The sequence below is a fragment of the Pituophis catenifer genome, unplaced genomic scaffold, assembly GCF_029215685.1.
Source record: "Pituophis catenifer annectens isolate HBS135680 unplaced genomic scaffold, rPitCat1.0.hap2 SCAF_2, whole genome shotgun sequence".
Taxonomy (NCBI): Eukaryota; Metazoa; Chordata; class Lepidosauria; order Squamata; family Colubridae; genus Pituophis; species Pituophis catenifer.
In genome coordinates, this window is record NW_027256882.1 from 267465655 (window position 1) to 267487124 (window position 21470).

At 37.2% G+C, this 21470-nt stretch overlaps 1 protein-coding gene across 2 annotated transcripts in view; it reads left to right on the forward strand.

Annotated features, from left to right (window-relative positions):
* Positions 1–21074, forward strand: part of DEPDC1B (DEP domain containing 1B) — a 28237-nt gene extending 7163 nt beyond the window's left edge. Inside the window, exons 3-11 of one of the 2 annotated variants that reach the window (XM_070935869.1) lie at positions 832–964; positions 1415–1542; positions 4230–4360; positions 5357–5404; positions 7363–7503; positions 13122–13288; positions 14005–14181; positions 17228–17413; positions 20916–21074. In XM_070935869.1, the coding sequence (XP_070791970.1) occupies positions 832–964; positions 1415–1542; positions 4230–4360; positions 5357–5404; positions 7363–7503; positions 13122–13288; positions 14005–14181; positions 17228–17413; positions 20916–21074 (1270 nt within the window). The remainder of the gene's footprint in view (positions 1–831; positions 965–1414; positions 1543–4229; positions 4361–5356; positions 5405–7362; positions 7504–13121; positions 13289–14004; positions 14182–17227; positions 17414–20915) is intronic. The other variant, XM_070935871.1, reaches the window with a different exon arrangement.
* The last annotated feature ends 396 nt before the right edge of the window (positions 21075–21470 follow it).

Below are 21470 nucleotides of genomic sequence, written 5' to 3' on the forward strand. Positions count from 1 at the left end.
ATGCTTATTGAACTTTGTACTTTGGAAACCCAGGAGCATCTGCTTGAACACTGGGGAAGATGATTTATTAAATCCAACATTATTCTTATGTTCCTGTGATAGACACTCAATTTATTATTGCCTAGGATCAAAAAGCCTCACATGTAGCCAGAAAATATACCATCCAATGATTTGTAGCAGTGAATAAACTGAAATATTTGTGCAGTTTTGTAATACAATCAACAGCTTCCATTAAACAATGTAAAATAAAAAAAATAGATAACATCAGGTTTCATCATTTGTTTCCTAGTAGCACAGGCTTTAAAACAGAATTTGTAAACTTTGAAAATAACATTGTCAGTAGAATTTGTGAGGATTGAGATACAAAATGTATCTGTCCTACCAGGTAACATTTAAAATTGTGCCTAAAATAGCAGCAAAATAAAAAATTGTTAATAAAACAGCACATGAATCCTGGTTTTAGCTGATCCCAAATGATAACTTTCTTTCCATAAGAGTAAAGGAAAAATATTGAAACAAGTGAAGGTGAAAATTCTGCAATATTTTGCAGCATCAAGTTTTATCTATTTATAAAGAGATTTTGCTTGAATAAAACTTTGTTGTGATTTCCCTCTCAAAGCAAAAATATTTTGTTTAGCTCGATCATGTTATAAATTGGTATCATTGCTTGTGTATCTTTAGTTTTGGAGAAATTGTGTAATTGTGTAATTTTGTCTCCAAAGTTCTTTCAGCTTAAAGAAAGGTTATCTTGTAGCATCAATGGGGCTAGATTCTCAGGGGAGAATGATAGTGTTCCTATGAAGGTTTTAATAGACTGTTTTTAAATTTTAGGTTTCCTCCTTTCTCACCATTAAAACCATACCCTAAACGATCTCCTTACCGAAAAGAAGTTGTGAAATTCCCAAACTGGGACTTTGAAAAAATTACTTTCCAAGAGCACATCCCAGTGAAACCTATCACATTGGTAAGCTATCTTCTTATACATTAACGTGTAATGCATTGAGATATACAAATACATGAGATTATGTCAAGATTATAATCTTTTCTGCCTTCAAAGATATCAAGAAAAATTAAAATTGGTGGAAATCTATGGAGATTCTCAGTCAGCCAGGTCACAGTTGTCCGAAAGGTGCTTTTTCAGGAGGCAACTGGACTTCCTTGTTTTTTTTCTTGAAGACATCTCGCTTCTCATCCAAGAAGCTTCTTCAGCTCTGATAGGATAGTGGGGAATGGAATTAAAATTAGGGTTAAAATTGGTAGATTTATAGAACTTGTTTCATTAATTTGAAGTGGACTTAGTTGTGACTCTTTCCGCAGATTTGGTTAAATATATTGCTGGCGAAGCAATGTTGCCATGAAAGGGCAAAGTTATAGATTAACAATAATTAGGGTTTTTCTCCTCACACTGCTACAGAATTCTGAAATGTGGTTCAAACGTCACAGCATAGCAATTGGAGAAGTACCAGCATGCAAACTCATCCATCGTCGACAATTAAAAGAGGCAAATGTAGAAGACATATGGAAGTCCAGGACTTTATCATAGTAAGCATGTTGCATAAGTTGTTCTTTTACAAAATAAATGTGGTGGAATGTACTCCAGGAAGAAGGGAGTGCATTTCAGAGGAATAAGAGCAGGGGTGAAATCTAAAATTTGTTACTACCGGTTCTGTGGGTGTGGCTTGGTGAGGTAATGTGACTGGGTGGGCGTGGGCAACTTTTTTTTTTTTACTTTTAAAAGCATTTTTTTCTACAACCTCTTTGGCCGAAGAGGTTGGAGGAAAAAATGCTTTTAAAAGCCTCTGACGATCAGTCAACTCAGCCTCGTCAGAGGCTTTTAAAGGCATTTTTTTTTCTACAGCCTCTTCTCTGAACCACCTGCCACCATTGCTACCAGATTGCTACCAGATCGGACGATCCGGTCTGAACCGGGAGCATTTCACCACTGAATTAGAGACTAAATTTTAGATAGTTTCGGTTGGGAGGAACAGAGTCAATATAGCTCCTCCCTAGAGGTTCCCAGAGTATTAACTATAACAAAGCAAAATAGTTTGCTTTAGTTTAGCAATATTTCTGTCTGCAGGTGAAGAATAGTAAGGGAAAGTGTTTAGAAGAAACTCTGCATGTCTTTCTTGGTTTTGGGGCTTGGCATCAATCTCTTTTTGGAATATACTCTGTCCCTCCTGAGAATCTGGACTGCATTCCACCACACACTAAGCTACTGCAATTAATATTAGTAGTTGTTCCCAAAATTAAAAAAAAACAAAACTTAAAAACCCTGGTAGCCATTTAAAAAATCCAAAGGCATCAGTGAGCAAATCTGTAAATTGTTTTCTGTCTCTACAGAGTTTCTTTATTATCTCCAAGCAGATGAGCTATAATGCCAGACCTGATTATGCAACTGTGATTATTTAATTTATTTAATTTATGCCTTCTATTACGTGGTTCGAGGCGACTCTGAGTGACTTGTAATAAAACATACAGATATAAAAACAATTGTAAATATAAAAACAGATTAAAATTAGAAAAGGTTAAAGCAAACTAAAAAGAAACAAACCATGTATTTGGAGCAGAGAGTGGTGGTGCCTTCTCTGTTACTGCACCAGCCACCTCCATCCATCAGCTTCTCCTTCAGGGTTCATGCCAACTAGCTCAGCTAAATTGAAGAGAGGTAGTAGATATCACCTGCTGTGTCAAGATGTCCCAAAGGGCAAGGGGGCATGGCAGAAAATGCTCTTCTGGACCCTATCAGCCACAATTCCTTGGCTGATGAGGTCTATAGTATGCCCCTTCTGGCAGCACGAGTGGGGCAGGTCAATCCCATTGAAGAAAGAAGGCTCCTGAGATAGCCTCGAACCCTGTTCTAGAGGGCTTTAAAGATAAGTGATCAACACCTTGGATTGGGCCCCGAAGTAGGTCTGAAGGCAGTGTAGTTTGCGTAACAATGGTGTTGACACTGCCTCCCATCCAGAACAAAAGATGATAAACGCCCAGATCCCAAGGCTCCCCCTATCCACAGCCATTCCATTTTACCAGGGTTCAGTTGAAGGCAGCCACAGTTATCTCTTAGATCACCAAGGATGGAGATGCAAGGCTGTGTCATAAGCATATTGATGATAACTCATCCCATGGTGTTGGATAATCTCACCCAGCAGTTTCATGTACATGTTTTATTAAAGATTGGTTCCAGTCCATCCACAACATACCCTGCTGGAAAACATACCTTTCCTTTAGTGAGACATTTTGTCAAATAAACAAAGACCTAATCTGGAATGTAGAGTGAAACATTTTCTTATCCTTTGGGTGTTTTGTTTTGTAAGTTAGGGGTCCCCTACCTGTGGGCCACAGCCTACTACCAGGCCGTATCCTGTTGGCTGCATGAGTGGCTTGCCAGTGTTGGCGCATGTATGTGCACACAACCCACTCGCACTACCGTTGCCACCCCATTTGCATTGTGCTTGCGCTTGGAGCCCCATTCGCACATGTGCATGCATACATAAAGGCCCCTGCCCCTACTCCCATTTCCAGGCCACCAATGCAGAAAGGTTGGGGAACTCTGCTGTAAGTCATATGGGCCAAAGTGTATCATCCAGTAGCTGTTTGGGTTTGTTATAGGTATAATCACAATTAAATGTTTCACAGGTTTGTAATTCCCTAGTCCAGTGTTGGCGAACCTTTTCGGCATGCACATGCCAGGAAGATGATCTTTTGGTTTCCGGTACGCGCATGCACACTGGCTACCTGGTCTTCCGGTTTTTGGCGCTCATGCATATGCGAAGACCATCTGGCCGGGAAGATGAACTGGAAGATCATCTTCCCAGCGCGCACATGCACACTGGGCGGCTGCTCTTCCAGTTTCCGGCGCTCCCGCATGCTTTAAGATCAGTTGGCTGGTGCACCGGAACCCGGAAGAGCAACAGGCGACAGTCCGCGTGCCCAGAGAGATGGCTCTGCGTGTCACTTCCAGCACATGTGCCATAGCTTCACCATCACTGCCCTATCTGTCCTTTTGTTTTTATTATAGTTTAAAAAATATTTTATATTAAAGTAGCACTATCATATGTATGTAATTTGGTTTTACTAATGAGGCTTTGAAGATGGCTTTATTACGCATTCATTCATATATATGTACATAATCCAGTGACAATGTGAGCTATTTAGCTATAAATCATTTTCCAGATAACTACTGGTAGCTAATTTATGTAAATCTGTTTACTTTATGTCTTCTATAGCTTGCAAAAAACTTTAGGTTTGGATTCTCTGGATGATATTTTGGACACTAAACTTGTAAATCCAAAGGACATCATTCAGAATGTGTACAGTGTCAACAAGCAAGGAACTGTCATTTTAGAAGATAAATCAAGTAAGTGGAACTTGTTTAATATGTTATAGTTTTGTTGGACTCTATTTAGGAAACAAATATATCTTGATCATTAATCTGCTCATTCAGTGGCAATAAAGTTCTGGGACAGATATGTCTAAAGAAATAAAAGAATTGGTGATAATTTGACTCATGAAATCTAGGAAGCTTTGATAATTCCAGTTACTCTTTGCTATCTTTCCTTGTACGTACCCTCCCCCAACTCTTAACTAATTCCAGGACTGAGAACAGCACACCTATGTGGGAATGAGGGACAATGTTTTATAGTCACTCCATTTCTATCTCTGAGGTAGATTTCCTTCAAATGGAAAACTATTATGGGTTGTCCCTCAAAGCTCCTCTAGTATTCCTCAGTGGCTACATAAGCCTGCAAGAAAGGTTCAGGAGCCTTTGAACCAGGTATTCTCAAGAAATATCTTTCCACAATTTCTTCTTGAGGACAGTATGGCTTCCATGATCGTGGAACTAAAGTTAAAAATTGGCTGGATAATAAATTAAAACTGAATCCATTAAGTGTTGTATGAGTTAAACTTTCTGCAAATATGTTTCACTGCAGTGTGCGCTGTTGAAATGATAAGCAGCATCCTTAGCGAAACCGAGCATATTCATTTGGGTTGTGCTTTTTAAAAAAATGCATTTTATTACATAGAGATTATCTCTGTGCACCAAGAAACAGAATACTTATCATCTTATTCTGTTAAAAGTTATTGCTTTCTATTGCAGTCTTATTACTGGTATTGTTTTTGTACTCTAAAATCATTTCCCTCAATGCCTACATGATCAATGAGCAGCAGCCTATAAAGACTCATATAATACACTTGATAGATAAGAACTAAAGGGGTGAAATATTAATCCTTCTATGGGGAGAAGGGTAAAATCGTTAAATAAATAAATGCCTGCAGTTGTAATTTAAAACCCAATTTCTTTTGTCTAATCATTGCTAACATATTAAACCACTTTCAAAATTCTTCAATGCAGAAGAGGTTCCTCACTGGGTTCTATCAGCAATGAAATGCTTAGCTAACTGTGAGTATCTTTTTTTAATTTCTGTATGTTGTTTGGAATTTACGCTTTCCCATTGATTTCAGTAAAGCAGAAACCCCTCATTCTTTTCTTTTTTAATAAACCGATTTTGATTTGTTTGATTTTGTTTTCCATCATAAGAGTTTTTCTAATAACAATATGATATTTTCTGCAACGGAGCTGGGAGGAAATCAATCTGCCACATAGCTTGTCTCATTCTCATCACCCATTGCTCCAAAGCTGCAGTTTATTTGAGTGGAGTATTTTCTGAGGAGTGGTCTGATGATGGGATTAATACAGGTAGTCCTCAATTTACAGCAGTTAATTTAATGATGGTTCAAAGTTACAACGGCACTGAAAAAAGGGATTTAGGACAATTTTTCACATTTACGACTGTTGCAGCATCCCCATGGTCACAGGATCAAAACCAAACACTTGACAACTGACTCATACTTATGATGGTTATGGTGTCCCAAGGTCATGTGATCCCCTTTTGCAAACTTCTGACAAGCAAAATCAATGAGGAAGCCAGATTCCCTTAACAACCGGGTTACAATCTCTCAACTGCAGTGATTCATTTAACAACTGTGAAAAAGGTTTTCTTTTACAAAAAAAGTTGTAAAATGGGCCATAACTCACTTAACAAATTTTTCACTTAGCAACAGAAATCTTGGGCTCAATTGTGGTCATAAATCAAGGACTACCTGTATTCTTGTGACTGTCTCTGATCCTCAGACACTAGGCCAGTCCTCGTCAAATTTTCTTGTGTCCTTGAATATTTAAGGTTACTGAGGAAGGCAGGATGAATCATGCTAAACTTTCTAAAAGTTGCTAATACAAGGTGAAGAAGAAATTTCCTTTTATATCATTCATAGATAATAATGCTAAAAGACTTAAGTTTAGCTTGGTTTCTTCAAATTGAAGGTGTCAGGTGGATTGCATACTTTTTTAAAATTGGTACTGTGACCTTTCCTATAAGTCAAATTAGAGTATGCTTAATTACTCAAAGGAAGGATGATCCTTTCATTCCATGTCTTACTTAACTTCACACATGGAGGCAACTTGGATCTGGTAATAAAGAGAACACAATGTTTTAAAGTTTTTTGGAATGGCCATATTACATATGGTGGATATATGAGAAGAAAAAAAATACTGAAGAAGGTATGTTTGCAAGTTGCTTTATGCTATAGTTTCAGGTAGTATGAATATATTGTTTTTAGTTATAGTCATTCTCTACTATTAGAAAACCCTTTCAATTGTTCATCATGATTACTCTTTGTGTTAAAAGATAATGCAGTTTAAATCGGGGATTATCTATCTGGAGAGATGAGGATTAAGTTGCAGTGGTTTCAAACAGATAATTCCCTGGGTCTATTCTAAAGTGGTTTGGCTGAGAGAAATCTGTACCGCAAACATTTAAACTACCCATTTGTTTAGTAAATTCAAAACTATCTTGAAATTACGGAAGTTTATAAATAGACATATAGTGATTGCACAAGTTTTTAGAAGGACACTAGCTTAAGTCCTTGTTAATGGTTTAATCACTATTTTCATTCCTATACCTATGTGACAACATAGTGTTGTTGTTGTCGGAACATCATTTCCACTGAGGTACGATTGGCGCCCACCCTGTTGCTTTTCTGAAAGGCTTTAAAAATGTGGTTTTTCTCAGTGGGCCTGACAATCACAAATGGGGATGGAGCTAATTGTGTGGTTGATTTGATTGTGTTATATCTGCCATGGAGGTGGGGTGAGTTTTAGTTAATGAGTTTTTATTCTCTGATGGATTTTTTAAAATTTTGTAAGCCACTCAGAGTCAGTTATGTGTGAGCTGGGCAGTTACACTTAATATTTTCATTATGACTGTACGTGTAAATTAGTGCTGTTTCTGCCATCTGCGAAATCCAACCAGGAAATCTTTTTTTTTTCATTCTACTTTCCCCCTTTTCCATTCTTTTTAGGGCCCAGATGTCCAGATCTGAAACAGCCCACCTACTCAGGTTTTGAAAGAGATGTCTTTAGAACCATAGCAGATTATTATGCACACATGAAGGAGCCTCTTCTCACTTTCCAGTTCTTTGATGTTTTTGTCAGTGTGCTGGGTAAGTTATGCTATGAAAAACATATCTGGCAGGCTGAGTGCACAGTGCTTGTGCAGCAAAACTTTAGTGCTGTCCTTCAGCATCTTTCCTAATGAAAATGACTCCTTCTAGAACTTGATATTTTGAGAATAATTGTTATTCAATGGATGGACATCTAACAGAACACCTAAATATTCCTCTTTTTTAATTTGAACCTTCAGGATCCCCAATTACTATCCTTGTTTAGGAAGGCAAGCTTTCCTAAAGGAAGACTTCAGCAGTGCAAATAATCCTGAGGCAGTTTATTCAGGGATTTCTCTGGAGTGCTATTAGAGGAAAAATCAAACCTACTTTGAGCAGACTGGGGTAAGAGCCCATAATAGGGATTACTTCATGGCAGTAAGGCAATAAAATGTCAATATTTCCCCACCCATATTGTGTCTACTGTTTAGGGCAATTGGTCCCTGTTGGGCAGGGAGAGCCCCTCCAAACAATTGGTGGTCCTCGGTGAGGATTATTCAGGCTGATGGACAAATCTTTCAGATTCTCTCTGCCTTGGACTCGGCAGAGCAGGCTGAGGTGGCTGATGCATGGTCTGGTGGTATTATCTGGAATGAGATTGGGTTGATGACACCTGAGGAAGTAGGCAGGGCTCTCTGTGCTATGAACTTGGCCATCTGTTTATTGGATTTGAGTCCTCCTTGGGTTGTGAAAGCAATTAGGAAAATGACCTGCAGTTAGAGTCATGCTATAATATCAGCCTCTTTCATGAGGGAGTGATGCCCGTAACTTTGAAACAGTCATGGGGCATTCCCTCCTCAACAAGATGACTTTGGCTCCAGTACATTTGGGAAAAGTCATTGAAAAGGTAGTTGATTTTGTAGCTGATGAGAACGCTGGAGGAAATGCATTATCTAGATGTCAGGTTTCATGCTGGGATTTAGCACTGACACAGCTTTGGTTGTGCTGGTAGGTGATCTGTGGTGGAGCTGGGATAATCACAGTGCATCCGGTGTGCTAATTGGTGGTTTTCAATGCAATCAATCATGATATCCTTCTGAGCTGCCTTCACTTCGTAGGTTAGGGATTGGGCCTCCATTTTATGATGGTTCTCTTCCTTTCTCTGAGACAGTAACAGTCAATGTTTCAGGGTGGAAAGAACAAGCCTTTCCTTTGTCGGTACCACAGAGTTGTCGTCCCTTTCTCCTTCTTTTCAACATCTGCATGAACATGCTGACTGAGCTTATTCATTAGCTTGGGGTTCAATATTGTCAGTACCTTGATCATATTCATGTATATTTTTTGAGTCCAGGCTGACCAAGTGAGACTGTTGAGGTTAACCTGTGCAGATTTGGATGGGAAGGAACTGTGTCCAACTCAATCCTACCAAGATTGAGTGACTGGGTTTTCAAACTGATCAGATCTGAGAATATTTATATTTGACCTTAGATGGAACGGCAGTTCCCCATTAAAGGACGGCGTGCAATTTGGGGGTTGTCTCCCATATCTACCCAGCCAATGTGATCTGGCAAAATTAACAATTAACAATGCCATCTACTGGGACCTCAGAAGCACATCTTCACCTAGGCCCTTTTTTTTGTATCATTCCACTTTTGTCAATTTTGTCGTTGTGGTTATTGCTGCTGCTCTTTTTGTTTTCTTGCTTTTAAATATTTTTAGTATGTGTAAACTGCCCAGAGCCTCTGAAATTGTGTGGCAGAATTTCAGAATCATTACTTCAAAACAATTATCTTCATGCCAGAGACAGTTCAGCAATACCATAAAACATAACACCTCAAACATCTTCTTTGATTGTTCTGATTAACCCTATAATTAGTATAATTATGTCCTATAGTTTTTCAGGAATTTTGTTGATCTTACTGAATAATTTCATCACCAATGCCAGGGTGGTACTCTTTTAAGAATTAGTATCACTTCTTTCCTTTGTAGACAAAAAAAGTTCTTTTATTTCCCACTAAACCACATTTTATTTGTTTGGGTGGTAAACAATTTTATACAAGTCAGAAAGCAAGTAAGAAATCATAAACCAAAGAAAATAAAGGCATGACCTGAAAAGAAAACCTAGCAAAAACTACTTTATACTAGTAATGTTCACTATTCTTCTCTCATCTTTTCTGTTCTACCACATCCATATCCTACTTCATACATTGCCTTTATTCTTTTAATCTTCATCTCTTTTTGTTTGAGGACTTCAACAAAATAAACGTGTCTTAGTTTTTTGACCTAAGACCTCTTGACCTAAGTGGTACATGGAGATACTGACACACATTCAAGGGATCTGTATATTGACACTAACATCATACTTAGGCATATACACAAATGTTTTGCCTTCAGTTGTGCTGTTAAAGTGTGGGCCAAGCAACTGTCGTCATGGAAATGGATGTTACCTGATTGTCACAATTCCCCATTCTACCTTTCCATAAAATTTTGTCCGAAATTTAACACTGAAAGATTCATGTGAGAAATGTTGGAAACTGTTAATAAATATATTTCAACAATGAGTGGATAATTATCAATCTTGAAAACATCATCACTATTTTCAAATATAAGTTATGTAGATGATAATTAAATACCAGACAATTTCAAACAGAAGAACCAGTTTTGTTACTCTCCTTGTTTCTGTTCCAGTTGTAGAACTGTTAGCCATTCTAACTTATGCCTAAAAATAAACAATTATCTTGGGATCTTGTTCCATGTAGAACTTGCTTTTCTATTTTGCCATGTGCTAAATTGATCTCCCATCAGCTTCGTACCAGATTCCTTGGCCTAACTTGGATTTGACTCTCTCCTCACAAGGCATGCTGTTTCTACTGTTTCTACTAGTTACAGTTTGTTGCTAGTTAAAAGTTCGTAAACCTTTGAATTTTTTAATAAATATAAATATGATCTAAAACATCATCTATGCTCCACACAAGTCCTAAAACTCGATAAAGAGAATCCAATTCAATATTTGAGTCAAAAACATACTTATTCAATGATTTATTAAAGTAAATGATCAGTTACATACTTCTGTGTAGCAAGTATGTGAACCTTTGCTTTTAGTCACTGACATTATTTTGCCCGTTGGGCAAAAATAACTGCAACTAAACATTTCTAATAGTTGATCAGTCCTGCTTGGAGGAATTTTAGCTCATTCCTCCATTCTGACAGCTTCAACTCAGGAATGTTGATAGTCTTGCCTCCATGAAATGCCCTCTAGAAGAAATAACTTTCTTTTGTTTTAACCATTTTTTTTGATCGTATGATCTATGTATTTTGGGTCATTGCCTTGCTCATAACCCATTTTCTCTTGATCGTCAGTTGATGGGGAGATACCATCATATTTTCTTGCAAATTTTTCTGGTAAAATTCAGAATACATAGTTCCATCTATGTTGGCAAGTTATCCTGGTCCAGAGGAAGCAGAGCAGCCACCGCTAGGTTTATGCTGCCACCGCTAAATTTATGCTGGAATCCAAAAAGTTTGCTTTTTGACAAACATAATGCTTTTCTTTCAAGCCAAAAGGTTCTAGTTTGGTCTCATTCATCTACAAAACTTTTCATTAGCTTTCTAGCTTATCCATGTGGTGTTTCACAAAATGTAGGCAGGCAGCAATGTTCTTTTTGAAGCCTTTAGTTCCTTAGACATTACATTGGGCTTTTGGGGGACCTCTGGAGTATTACATGCCTTTTTAGGGTAATGTTTTGACGATAAGCTATAACATGGTTTGTTTTATTTTGAAGTTTTTTATCGGTGAATCCATGCACTGTGGTTTATTCAGAGAGGAAGGATTAATCAGATCATGGTTTAGTACAGAAATAGATCAGATCTGTAAATTCCATTCAAATGCAGAGTTCCACAGGAAAGATAAATTTCCAATTATTTCAGCAGCACGGCCATTCTATATAGACAATTTATCCAAGTAGGATAATCTAGGAATAAGCATAAAATACTGTAGGTAACTTTTTAAAATTGGAACATAACCATCCAGCTTGCTAGCTACTCTCAGAACTATTGACTTGTCTACGTTTCCTTGTAACCAGGGCCGGATTTAGATGAAAAGAGGCCCTAGACTATTCCACTTATGAGGCCCTTTCACCTATAGTGAAAGTGTAATTTTAATTTTGCTAACAATTTGAATGTAGGCCCCTCTTGATCTTGAGGCCCTAGGCTGAAGCCTAGTTAGCCAATAGGAAAATCCGGCCCTGCTTGTAATGAAACTCCAAATACCTTATGTGGTGTTTAACCTCAAAAGAAAAATTGCTGAATGAACATTCCTGTTCTGTAAAAGTTTGCAACACTTGAAATTACCTAACTTGAAGTTGGAACAGCCCATTTCACTGCTGTTTTCTCGGATAGTTTTGTTTCCAGCTAAGAATATGCAGTATAGTACTTCTAAACTCAAAATATTTTGTGTAAATCTTTTCCTGTTTTATGAATATTAACAAAACTCAAATTTATAGCTGCTTTAAAGGTTTGCATGAAGAACCTTCAAATCAGTCTGGAGATGATAATGCTCAAGGACAAACTACGCTTGAACTATCCTTTTATTTCCACACCAGTGAGTGTGAATGTCCAACCCCCTCATTCAGAATGTCTATAGCAGGGGTGTCAAATTCAAGGCGCGGGGGCGGGATCCAGCCTGCAGGGTGCTTAGATCTGGCCCGTGGGGTTGCCCTGGGAACAGCGAAGGGCTGGCCCACAATGCTTCTGCAAGTGAAAGCGGCCCTCCTGAGCCCCATTTTTGCTGGCAGAGGGTTGCAGGAAGCTGCTATAGCAAAAAACGGAGTTCAGGAGCCCATTTTCACTGGCAAAGCACTCGGGTCACAACAGGCACCCCAACATGAGTGATATTGAGCTGGTCACGCCCACTCTGGTCCCCTGAGGTCAAACACAACAACCCTGATGCAGCCCTCAATGAAATCGAGTTTGACACCCCGAGTCTACAGAAATAATCTGAGGATAATCTCAGAGCCCTGGAAATAATTCTTAATCAGCATAAAAACTTGAGGACAAAATGGCTTAGATTCTCTTCCTCTTCAGGTTGTCAGAAAGTATAATCTTAATTTATTTGGAGTATTACTTTGTATTATGGTTATATTACTTACAAATATTACTTTGTAAGCATAATAAAAACATTCCCCAGAAAAGATCAGTAGGCATACCTCAAATGTTTTTGGGTGATGAAAATAGTTCAGCTTGAATCTTTTAATGTTGGGTCCCAACATACATTTCCTTTTCCTTACAGCTTGTATTTGGAATGCAATAATAATAATAATAATAATAATAATTTATTTATTAGTCATATTTCTATGCCACCCACTCTCCGAGGACTCTGGGCGGTTTACACCAAAGACAGTATACTAAATAGCATATTGCCCCCCACAATCTGGGTCCTCATTTTACCCACCTTGGAAGGATGGAAGGCTGAGTCAACCTTGAGCCGGTGAGATTTGATCTGCTGATCTGCTGAACTAGCAGTCAGCTGAACTAGTACTGCACTCTAACCACTGTGCCACCTCAGCTCTATAAATTTAACAAAGTGAATACTAAATTCTCATTTTCAAAGAAACTCAACATTGAAGTGTTTAAAAAAAAAAAAACTTAAGAACACCTTTTAAAATCATGTTTTGATTCAGGAATCTTGCAGGAAAAGAAGCTAGCTACTGAAGCCTTGCAGATTTGTTGTCTTCTTCTGCCACCAGCAAATCGGCGAAAACTACAGTTGTTGATGACGCTAATGGCTAAGATCCAGTCAAATAAAGATCTTCCACCTCTTTCAGACACACTTGGAACAAGAGCAATGGTGTGTGTCTGCCGGAAACATTATGAAATCACTTTGGAATTGCTCTGGGGGAGATTCTACTTAGTTACAAAATAATGACTTGTTCTAGAAATAGTAGTAATCTGTGCAACTCAGGGTGTGGTTTGCAATATGCTCTTCTCTCCTTCTGCTAGTATAACTCTTTAGTTAAATCCCCAGGCTGAATTTCACTGCTAAAATAGATGGAAGCTGGCAGAACTCTTCCCACTTATTTCTCACCACAGTCCTTGTAACTTTTTTGCACTGCTTGCTCAGTGATGTGCCTAGTTTTTTTTTTTTTTAAAGATTTATAGCCCTGCCTTAATAGATAAGAGAGCCCCCCCCCCCAAAAAAAAAAAACTTTGGAAAGGCAATTGAATGTAAGGGAAAATATGTTAATTTTCTTTCTTTTCTTTTCTTTTGTTAGGTATTCTATCCTTAAATTGATACCATCTGAACATGTATATATGAATCAGTGGGCTACAAGAACTGATATTGATCAATGTAATAGCAGGCCTCCAGTATCAGTATCAGATCAGTTTATAAATACTTAAAATCATTGGGTTGGGAAGAATCTTGAAAGTCATATAGCCTCTGGCTCAATGCATGATCTACAGTACAAGATGTAGTAGCAACTTCCATCACTTATGGGATAATAAATAATACATTCAAAATATATTGTGAGACCTGATCTCATTGATTTACTCTCTTTGTTTCAGATGGTTCAAACCTTTTCTCACTGCATTCTTTGCTCCAAGGATGAAGTAGACTTGGATGAATTATTAGCGGCTAAATTGGTATCATTCATGATGGACAATTACCATGAGATTTTAAATATTCCTTCAGCCTTAAAAACTGCAGTTGAAGAACATATAGCACATCTCCAAAGAGTCCAGGTGAGCCTTATGGGGTTGAATTTTATTGTCCTATATATAACTTTTTAAGTACATTTTGAAAACCTGCCTAAATAAGCAGATTAAAGTTTTCTTTGTAGAACTGCTATTATCCCTCCTTTAGTTGACAGCACATTATACGAATTCATATAAATTAGGTTGTTGTGTGTGAGTTTGGAAGTAGGAAATCAGAGGATGGTAATAGTTCTATATTATACTACAGTGAATGGTGATAATGGAAGAACTAGATATGAGTTCTGAGTAAATTATGCAATGTTCTGAATGACTATGAATGAATAATTGTCCCAGTTGGCATAGACGTTTGGGTGAGTACACAAGGCATTCAGAAATCCAAGAAAGGGAAAGGTGACAGTTTGATGAGTATCTTTTTAAAGGAAACAATTTCGTTTCAGGTATGCCGTGTAAGCAATAACTTATTCATAGATGCGCATGGTTAAGAAATGAATATACAGTAGTTCTAAGAGTAAAATTGACTGTACCAAAAGATTGAGTTGATTAGTAAAGGATTGGGTGGTGATGATAATTTTCTAAATTATTGGAACAGTTCATTTTTTTGGTAGAATTAAGAGTGGTTCATGGGGGGAAATGGACATGGCAGAAAAGGAAACAAGAGAAGCAAAAGTGAAGTTACATCAACTTCAGGAGGAAAACATATGAGTCCTATATGAGAAAATATTAGAAGATAGATTAATATCTCAAGGGATGAAATGGAAAATGGATTTAATAAAAGAGAATGTAACACTGTTAAGAAGAGAGTAAAAACAAATATGTTCAGTTTACCAGGGAGTTGGGTCGAGTTGTGCTAATGGGATATATGTGATCTCATGAAATATGAAGTGCAATAGTGAAGCGAAGGAAGCCATGGATTAAGAAAGCACACGCACATATAAATAAGAGAATGATTTCTGCACAATAGAGAATGAGAGATAGCATAAAATGTATGTTTAAAAAAAAGATAGTTGTAAAGAATGTAGTAGTCTCAAGAGGGCATGAAGCAGTTAATATTAAAAGAGCCAGAGAAAACGCATAGCAATTTCAATGGAAATGTATGATTTATAAATAGGTGAAGAGATCTAAACAAAAAGCCTCAGGCTAAGTGAATAGAATTTCAACAATTAACCCATTGATCACCCACAATTATTTTATTGGACAAATACTGTTGGGGGAAAAAAAAACAAGTTGATAACAGGAGATGGGAATCATACATATCTCCCATGGGAATATATTCCAAAATGTGAGGTTATCACTAAGAAGCCCTGATGGTGCCTATACACTTGCATCTCACATAGGGGGAAAAACATTCAAAGGACCTTCTCTAAATATTTGAACTGGGCGCATTTCTGATAAATCCTACCCCACACCACATAGGATTTTATATGTAATTGTTAGCATTTGTATCTGGAAGCAACAGTGCAGTGATCTCAAGATAAGAGCAATTCCACCAGAACAAGTTTTTCTTGCTAATCAACTGGTCACTGTATTTTGCATTAATTGCAGCTCATGGCCTATCTTCAAAAGCAACCACATAAAACACATTGAAATAGTTTAATTGTGCAATGATCAGGGCATGAGTTGTTGTTACAAGGATTTCATAGTCCAGGTACAGTCATGACTGACACACTAGTTATAGCTGGGCTGGGCAAAGGTCCCCTGGCCACGGCTTCTCTCTGATAACATGGAATGGAGGAATATTGGGAAGAATATTTTAGAGATGTTGTTATAGAGCTATTAGGGAAGTGTTCAAGAGCGAAATGAACGCTATAAATCAGGGATCTCCAACCTTGGCAACTTTAAGCCTGGAGGACTTCAACTCCCAGAAGTCCACCAGGCTTAAAATTGCCAAGGTTGGAGATCCCTGCTATAAACAATTAGTGTCCAAGTAAAAAAAAGTTGTAAAAAGTTGCAAGGATGAATGCAAGAACATCAGGGTAATGAGCTTATTAAATATGGCTACGAAGATGTTTCTCAGAATCCTAATTAAACACAAGAGGTGACAGTAATCAAAACTAGGAAGTGCTGTTGGAAAAATAGCTGATCTGTTATGCAAAATGAATGTATGTCAAAAGAAGTAAAATGTATGTTTATCAGAGTGCTACCGCCAACTTCGGTATATGAAAGAGAACAGGGTTCGCTCAAAGAACCATAAAAGTCAAATGCGGTCAGAATCAGGTACTTAAAAATGTGTGGGAAATAAGAAGACATAGGATCAAGAATGAGTCTGGACTGAAGGCAAAAGTGAAATGCATGGAGCAATGAATGGACTGAGAACACGAGAAAGACCAACAAAGTCTTGGATGGATGAAGTGGATGGGATCCAGAAAAAAAAGAAAGACAAGAAGTTTAAAGAACAAAAATTGGTGTATGAGTTGAATGTGAAGGAAGCAAGAATAGAAAACTGTGATAAGATATCTGAATGGTATTGGTGTAAACTTGTTTTAGTTCTGTTTCCTTTTATTTCTATTTTCTCATGCCTTTAAAGGTTGCTCTGATAGACCAGTCTCACTGGAAAAAACACTTGATATTGCTGTTGGTTTTATACTGTTGAGTATGATTTTATTGGCTATAAGCCACCCAGATGTTTTAAGATGGACAACTACATATATAATTTAATTAATTAATTATGCAAGTATGTATGTAGGGGGTATGTTACAGATTAACTAAGAGAGTCAGTTAGGAAACATCTGATCATTAAGTTAATTTATGAACCCCTTGACAGATTGAAATGTGTCTGCAAGTATTTTCTTCCTTCCTTCCTTCCTTCTCTAAAAAAACTTTTTATAATTAAATGAAGATAACTATCACAATTAAAATATAAACATTCTCTCCTCTCTTTCAATCAAATGTAATATGTTTCCTATAGCAATGAATTTCAAAACAAAGGCTTATCATTCAAAGCCTTTCAGTAGTCAATTTTGCTTCAAGTGATAATAGTATATTTCACCTGCCTTCAATTCATAACGTTTATTAATCATAGAGATAAGCAGAAACAAATTCTAAATATCTTCTTGTGTGTTTGTGTAAAATTCAGATAAAATATCCAGAATCGGATATAGATGCTATTTTGCCAGTGCCATCATTTTGTCATCAAATCAGCACTGATGAGTTTGAACACCAAAAAACAAATTGTCGTCAGGGGCCACTGGCAAATTTGTTGGAAGAAATCACAATGAATATGGAAATGTCCATCAAAGAAAAGAAGAAAAGGTTGAAACTGGTAAATGAAACTGTTGATTTTTTTTCCTTCACTTTTCTCTTCAATTTTGCTGAAACATTTACGTAATTCCCTTTATATAGATAAGTTGGAAAGTGGATTCATATTAGGTTCTTTGATTTATATTTATTTATTATTTTAATTTATTTATCAAATGTACATAGTTCCCATTTTATGGAAAGTGCCTCTGGGCACAACAATAACAAAAACAATAAATATAACAATATAAAATAATAATTACTCAACCATTAATTGTGAAAAACATATCCAAAATAATAATTATGAAAAATCGATTCACACTATAAAACCAGAACCAAACCAGAAAAGAAAATAATAGATCCGTGATGGCGAACCTATGGCACGGGTGCCAGAGGTGGCACACAGAGCCCTCTCTGCTGGCACACACGCCGCCACCCCAGATTAGATCTCTGACGTTTCTTTCGTGGGCTTCTGTTTCCCTGGAAACGATGAAACAGAAGCTCATGAAAGAAAAAGATCTTACCTCTTGCCGCAGTGCCGGTGTTGGGATGCCCAGTCTCCCGCCGGCCAGCTGGTCTTCGGATCTCTACTGCGCACGCACGCGCACATTCACACATGCACACATTCACACGCACACACACCCCTTTTAGTTTGGGCATGAACGTGGGCGGTTTGAGCACTCGGTGCCTAAAAGGTTCGCCATTACTGTAATAGAGGAATGTTAAGAATAACGGAACCACCACACAAGTTGATCCATCCTTAGGGTCTTCAAGCCTACTGGCAGTCTACAAGTAGTCCTCGACTTACAACAGTTCATTTAGCTCAAAATTACAACAGCATTGAAAAAAAGTGGCATATGACCATTTTTCACACTTCCGACTGTTGCCATATCCCCATGGTCCCATGACTCTTGACAACTGACTCATATTTATAACGGTTGCAGTGTCTCAGGGTCATGTGATCACCTTTTGCACCCTTCTGACAAGCAAAATCAATTGGGAAGCCAGATTCACTTAACAACCATATTACTAACTTCACATGGTTAAGTGATTCCCTTGACAACTGTGGCAAGAAAGATCATAAAATGAGCTCTGGTGGCTCAGCAGACTAATTAACATCCACTTACATCTGCTGCCTGCAATTACTGCAAGTTCAAATCTCACCAGGCTCAAGGTTGACTCGGCCTTCCATCCTTTCTAAGGTAGGTAAAATGAGGACCCAGATTATGGGGGCAATAAGCTGACTTTGTATAAATATACAAAAGGATGAAGGCTATTGCTTAACGCACTGTAAGCCGTCCTGAGTCTCCGGAGAAGGGCGGCATATAAATAAATAAAAATAAATAAATAAATAAATAAAAAAATAAAATAAAATAAAATAAAATGGGGTAGCACTCACTTAGCAAATGTCTCACTTTAGCAACAGAAATTTTGGGCTCAATGGTGGGTCGTAAATTGAGGACTAACTGTATACTGGCTTTTCATCTAGCTTGAGCTGTTGGCGCAGTCAATGAAGTGCTGAAGATACTAATAAAATTCAAGACATGAAACCAGTGCAAACAAACAATAAGAATGAATGAAAGAGATGTATTTTGGGTCTCCTCTAAAGGAAGAGATGGTGGATGCCAAATATAATTCATTATCTTCTTTGCCATTAGCTTCTAGAGGAAAGGCAAGGTGTAAATTCTGAGCCACTTTTTAACAGCAAATACGTTGATGCATTCAAGACTGAATATGACTAAGATATGCATCATTGCTACTAAATCTGACCAGCGAACAAATGGTTGAAGTTGGCACACCAACCATAATTGTGCAAATGCATTCCTTGTCATCATTTTGCACCTTAATCCAATGATAGCTGAGATCAGCAAGCATTCTCAGAAATGAAATTGCTCTTTCAATAGAAGAGCAACCTCAAGGGAAAATGGCTAAACCATAAATTCTATATTGACCAGTCGCACCTTCATCTACTCTGAATTGAATTTTAAAATCGTTCTCTCTCTTCCAATCATACATTCTTTTTTTTTTTCCATTTAGCCTTTTTTTAGTTGCTCCAGGAAGCAATTATAGCAGTTCATTGGGTGTACTAAATCTTCTTTTTTTCCCCTGAAATTTCAGATGATGTTTTGGAAGCTTTCACAAATCCGAATCCTGGTAGGATTCTGGGTCATATGAAAGGCTCCACACATATAAAGGCCTTCTCTACAGACACTTAAGTGATAAGGCAAGACGCTTGTGGGTTCCTCAGAGATGGGCTATAGCTCTGTTCAGAGTTTTGCTGATGGCTTACTACTATAACAGAACAACACTAGGATCTTTTAAAATATATGTTGAATAAATCTTAATTCTGATCCTGCAGCTTATCAGTTTTTCCACAGAATTATTCCTTTGGAAACATCTGTAGCGCTGACTAGAAATGGTATGTTCTGTAGCTGAGACAATACATTTTGTTGCGGCAAGTGCTAAAAACCTTGAGGGAGATGGATGGTCTAGATACATGAAATATAAATAAATCAGAAACATTGCCAAAGCAACTGAGGAGACTTTAATAAACTTAAATCCTGATCTGATCAAGACAGAACTGATAATCTACCTTTATAGAATCTTAGAATTCCTCCCTACAGATACACAACACACATGCAGACAATCTTTAGGAATTTACAACTCAAGTGCAAAGCCATACATGCATTAAAAACATTTCTCCCATTTAATGCATAACACAAAACCTTGACAGCTGTTCAGGTTTGCCATGTCTTAAGTGGGATCAGAAATTGCCCAATATTTATTTTAGTTTTCTATAATATCAACAGCAACACAGATGCATCCATAAGGGAAATCTTTTAAAATTGGTGGTTCTTAGGATTTTCCTTAATATTTAAATATAATTTTTTTTTCCTAGAATGTTTACAATTTGTAAATATTAGTCTTATTGCAGGTGCTCGTAGTTTATAAAAGATTGTAAAGAATCAAACATATTTTATTAGTTATTTATTTATTAAGTTTATATTCTGCCCATCTCGCTGACAAGCAACTCTGGGCGACTTACAAGCATATTCTTAAATGTGAGGCAAGAGCCTATAAATATGAATTTGGTTACCAAAATTATTCTGTTTTAGTCTTCATATTAAATAATATAGTCTCATCATGGCTTAATCATTTTGGTTGAATTTACAGCAATGAAATAGTCACAGTATTTCTGTTTTAGAACAAAATGGATATATATGTGTGTGTATATGTATATTTGGGTTGTAGAGATAACAAAACAGCAAGATTGTTGCAGGGAAAATAAGAGGAGGAAAGTCTATTGGATATGTTTGCTGTCTTGAATTATTTGTAAAAATAATACAGGTGGGATACAAATAAATAACTTAAGTACTATAGAGTGTGCTATACAGTTTGACAAAATATATCACATATTTCTTTTTTACAGTGAGTTTTCAATATTTTCCACTGTAGAATTCTTACTACATTGTCTGCTTTTAGTGAACTAGTAAACAACTTCCTTAACCCAGGTCATTCCTTTTCAGTTTCAGAAATCTTATCCTGATGTATATAAGGAACGTTTTCCTACTCCTGAAAGTGAAGCAGTTCTTTTTCCAGAAAAAAGTAAACAGAAACCACTGTTGACGTGGGCATTTAAAAGACCTTTCCAGCCATTTCAAAGAACAAGAAGCTTACGCATGTAAGACTGAATAAGCTGAATGTCTATAATGGTCAAAATTAAACCTTTGGAACATCTGGAATTCCACGTAGGTTCTGAAACATGTTTAATAAATAAGAAAATCAAGGCAGAACACTGCTAAGCTGAGCCATTATCACTATTTAGGGGGAAATCCCTTGGTGCTTTTTCATTTTGTTTATTTGTTTAAGTCGGGGTTGGGAAATAATGAACAGGTTCAGATGATCGCATCCTAGCATGTGGAAGTAAGAGAGTTCTTTTGCTTACACCTGTAGCCTGATTGTGCAAGTTGCAGTTAAACCAAGAAGTCTCTGAAAATCTTTGTTTCTAGTATCGTCCAAATTGAGTTATTAAAATAATATCAAAAACACTGGAGGTATTCTAGTATTATCCTAGTGGTTGG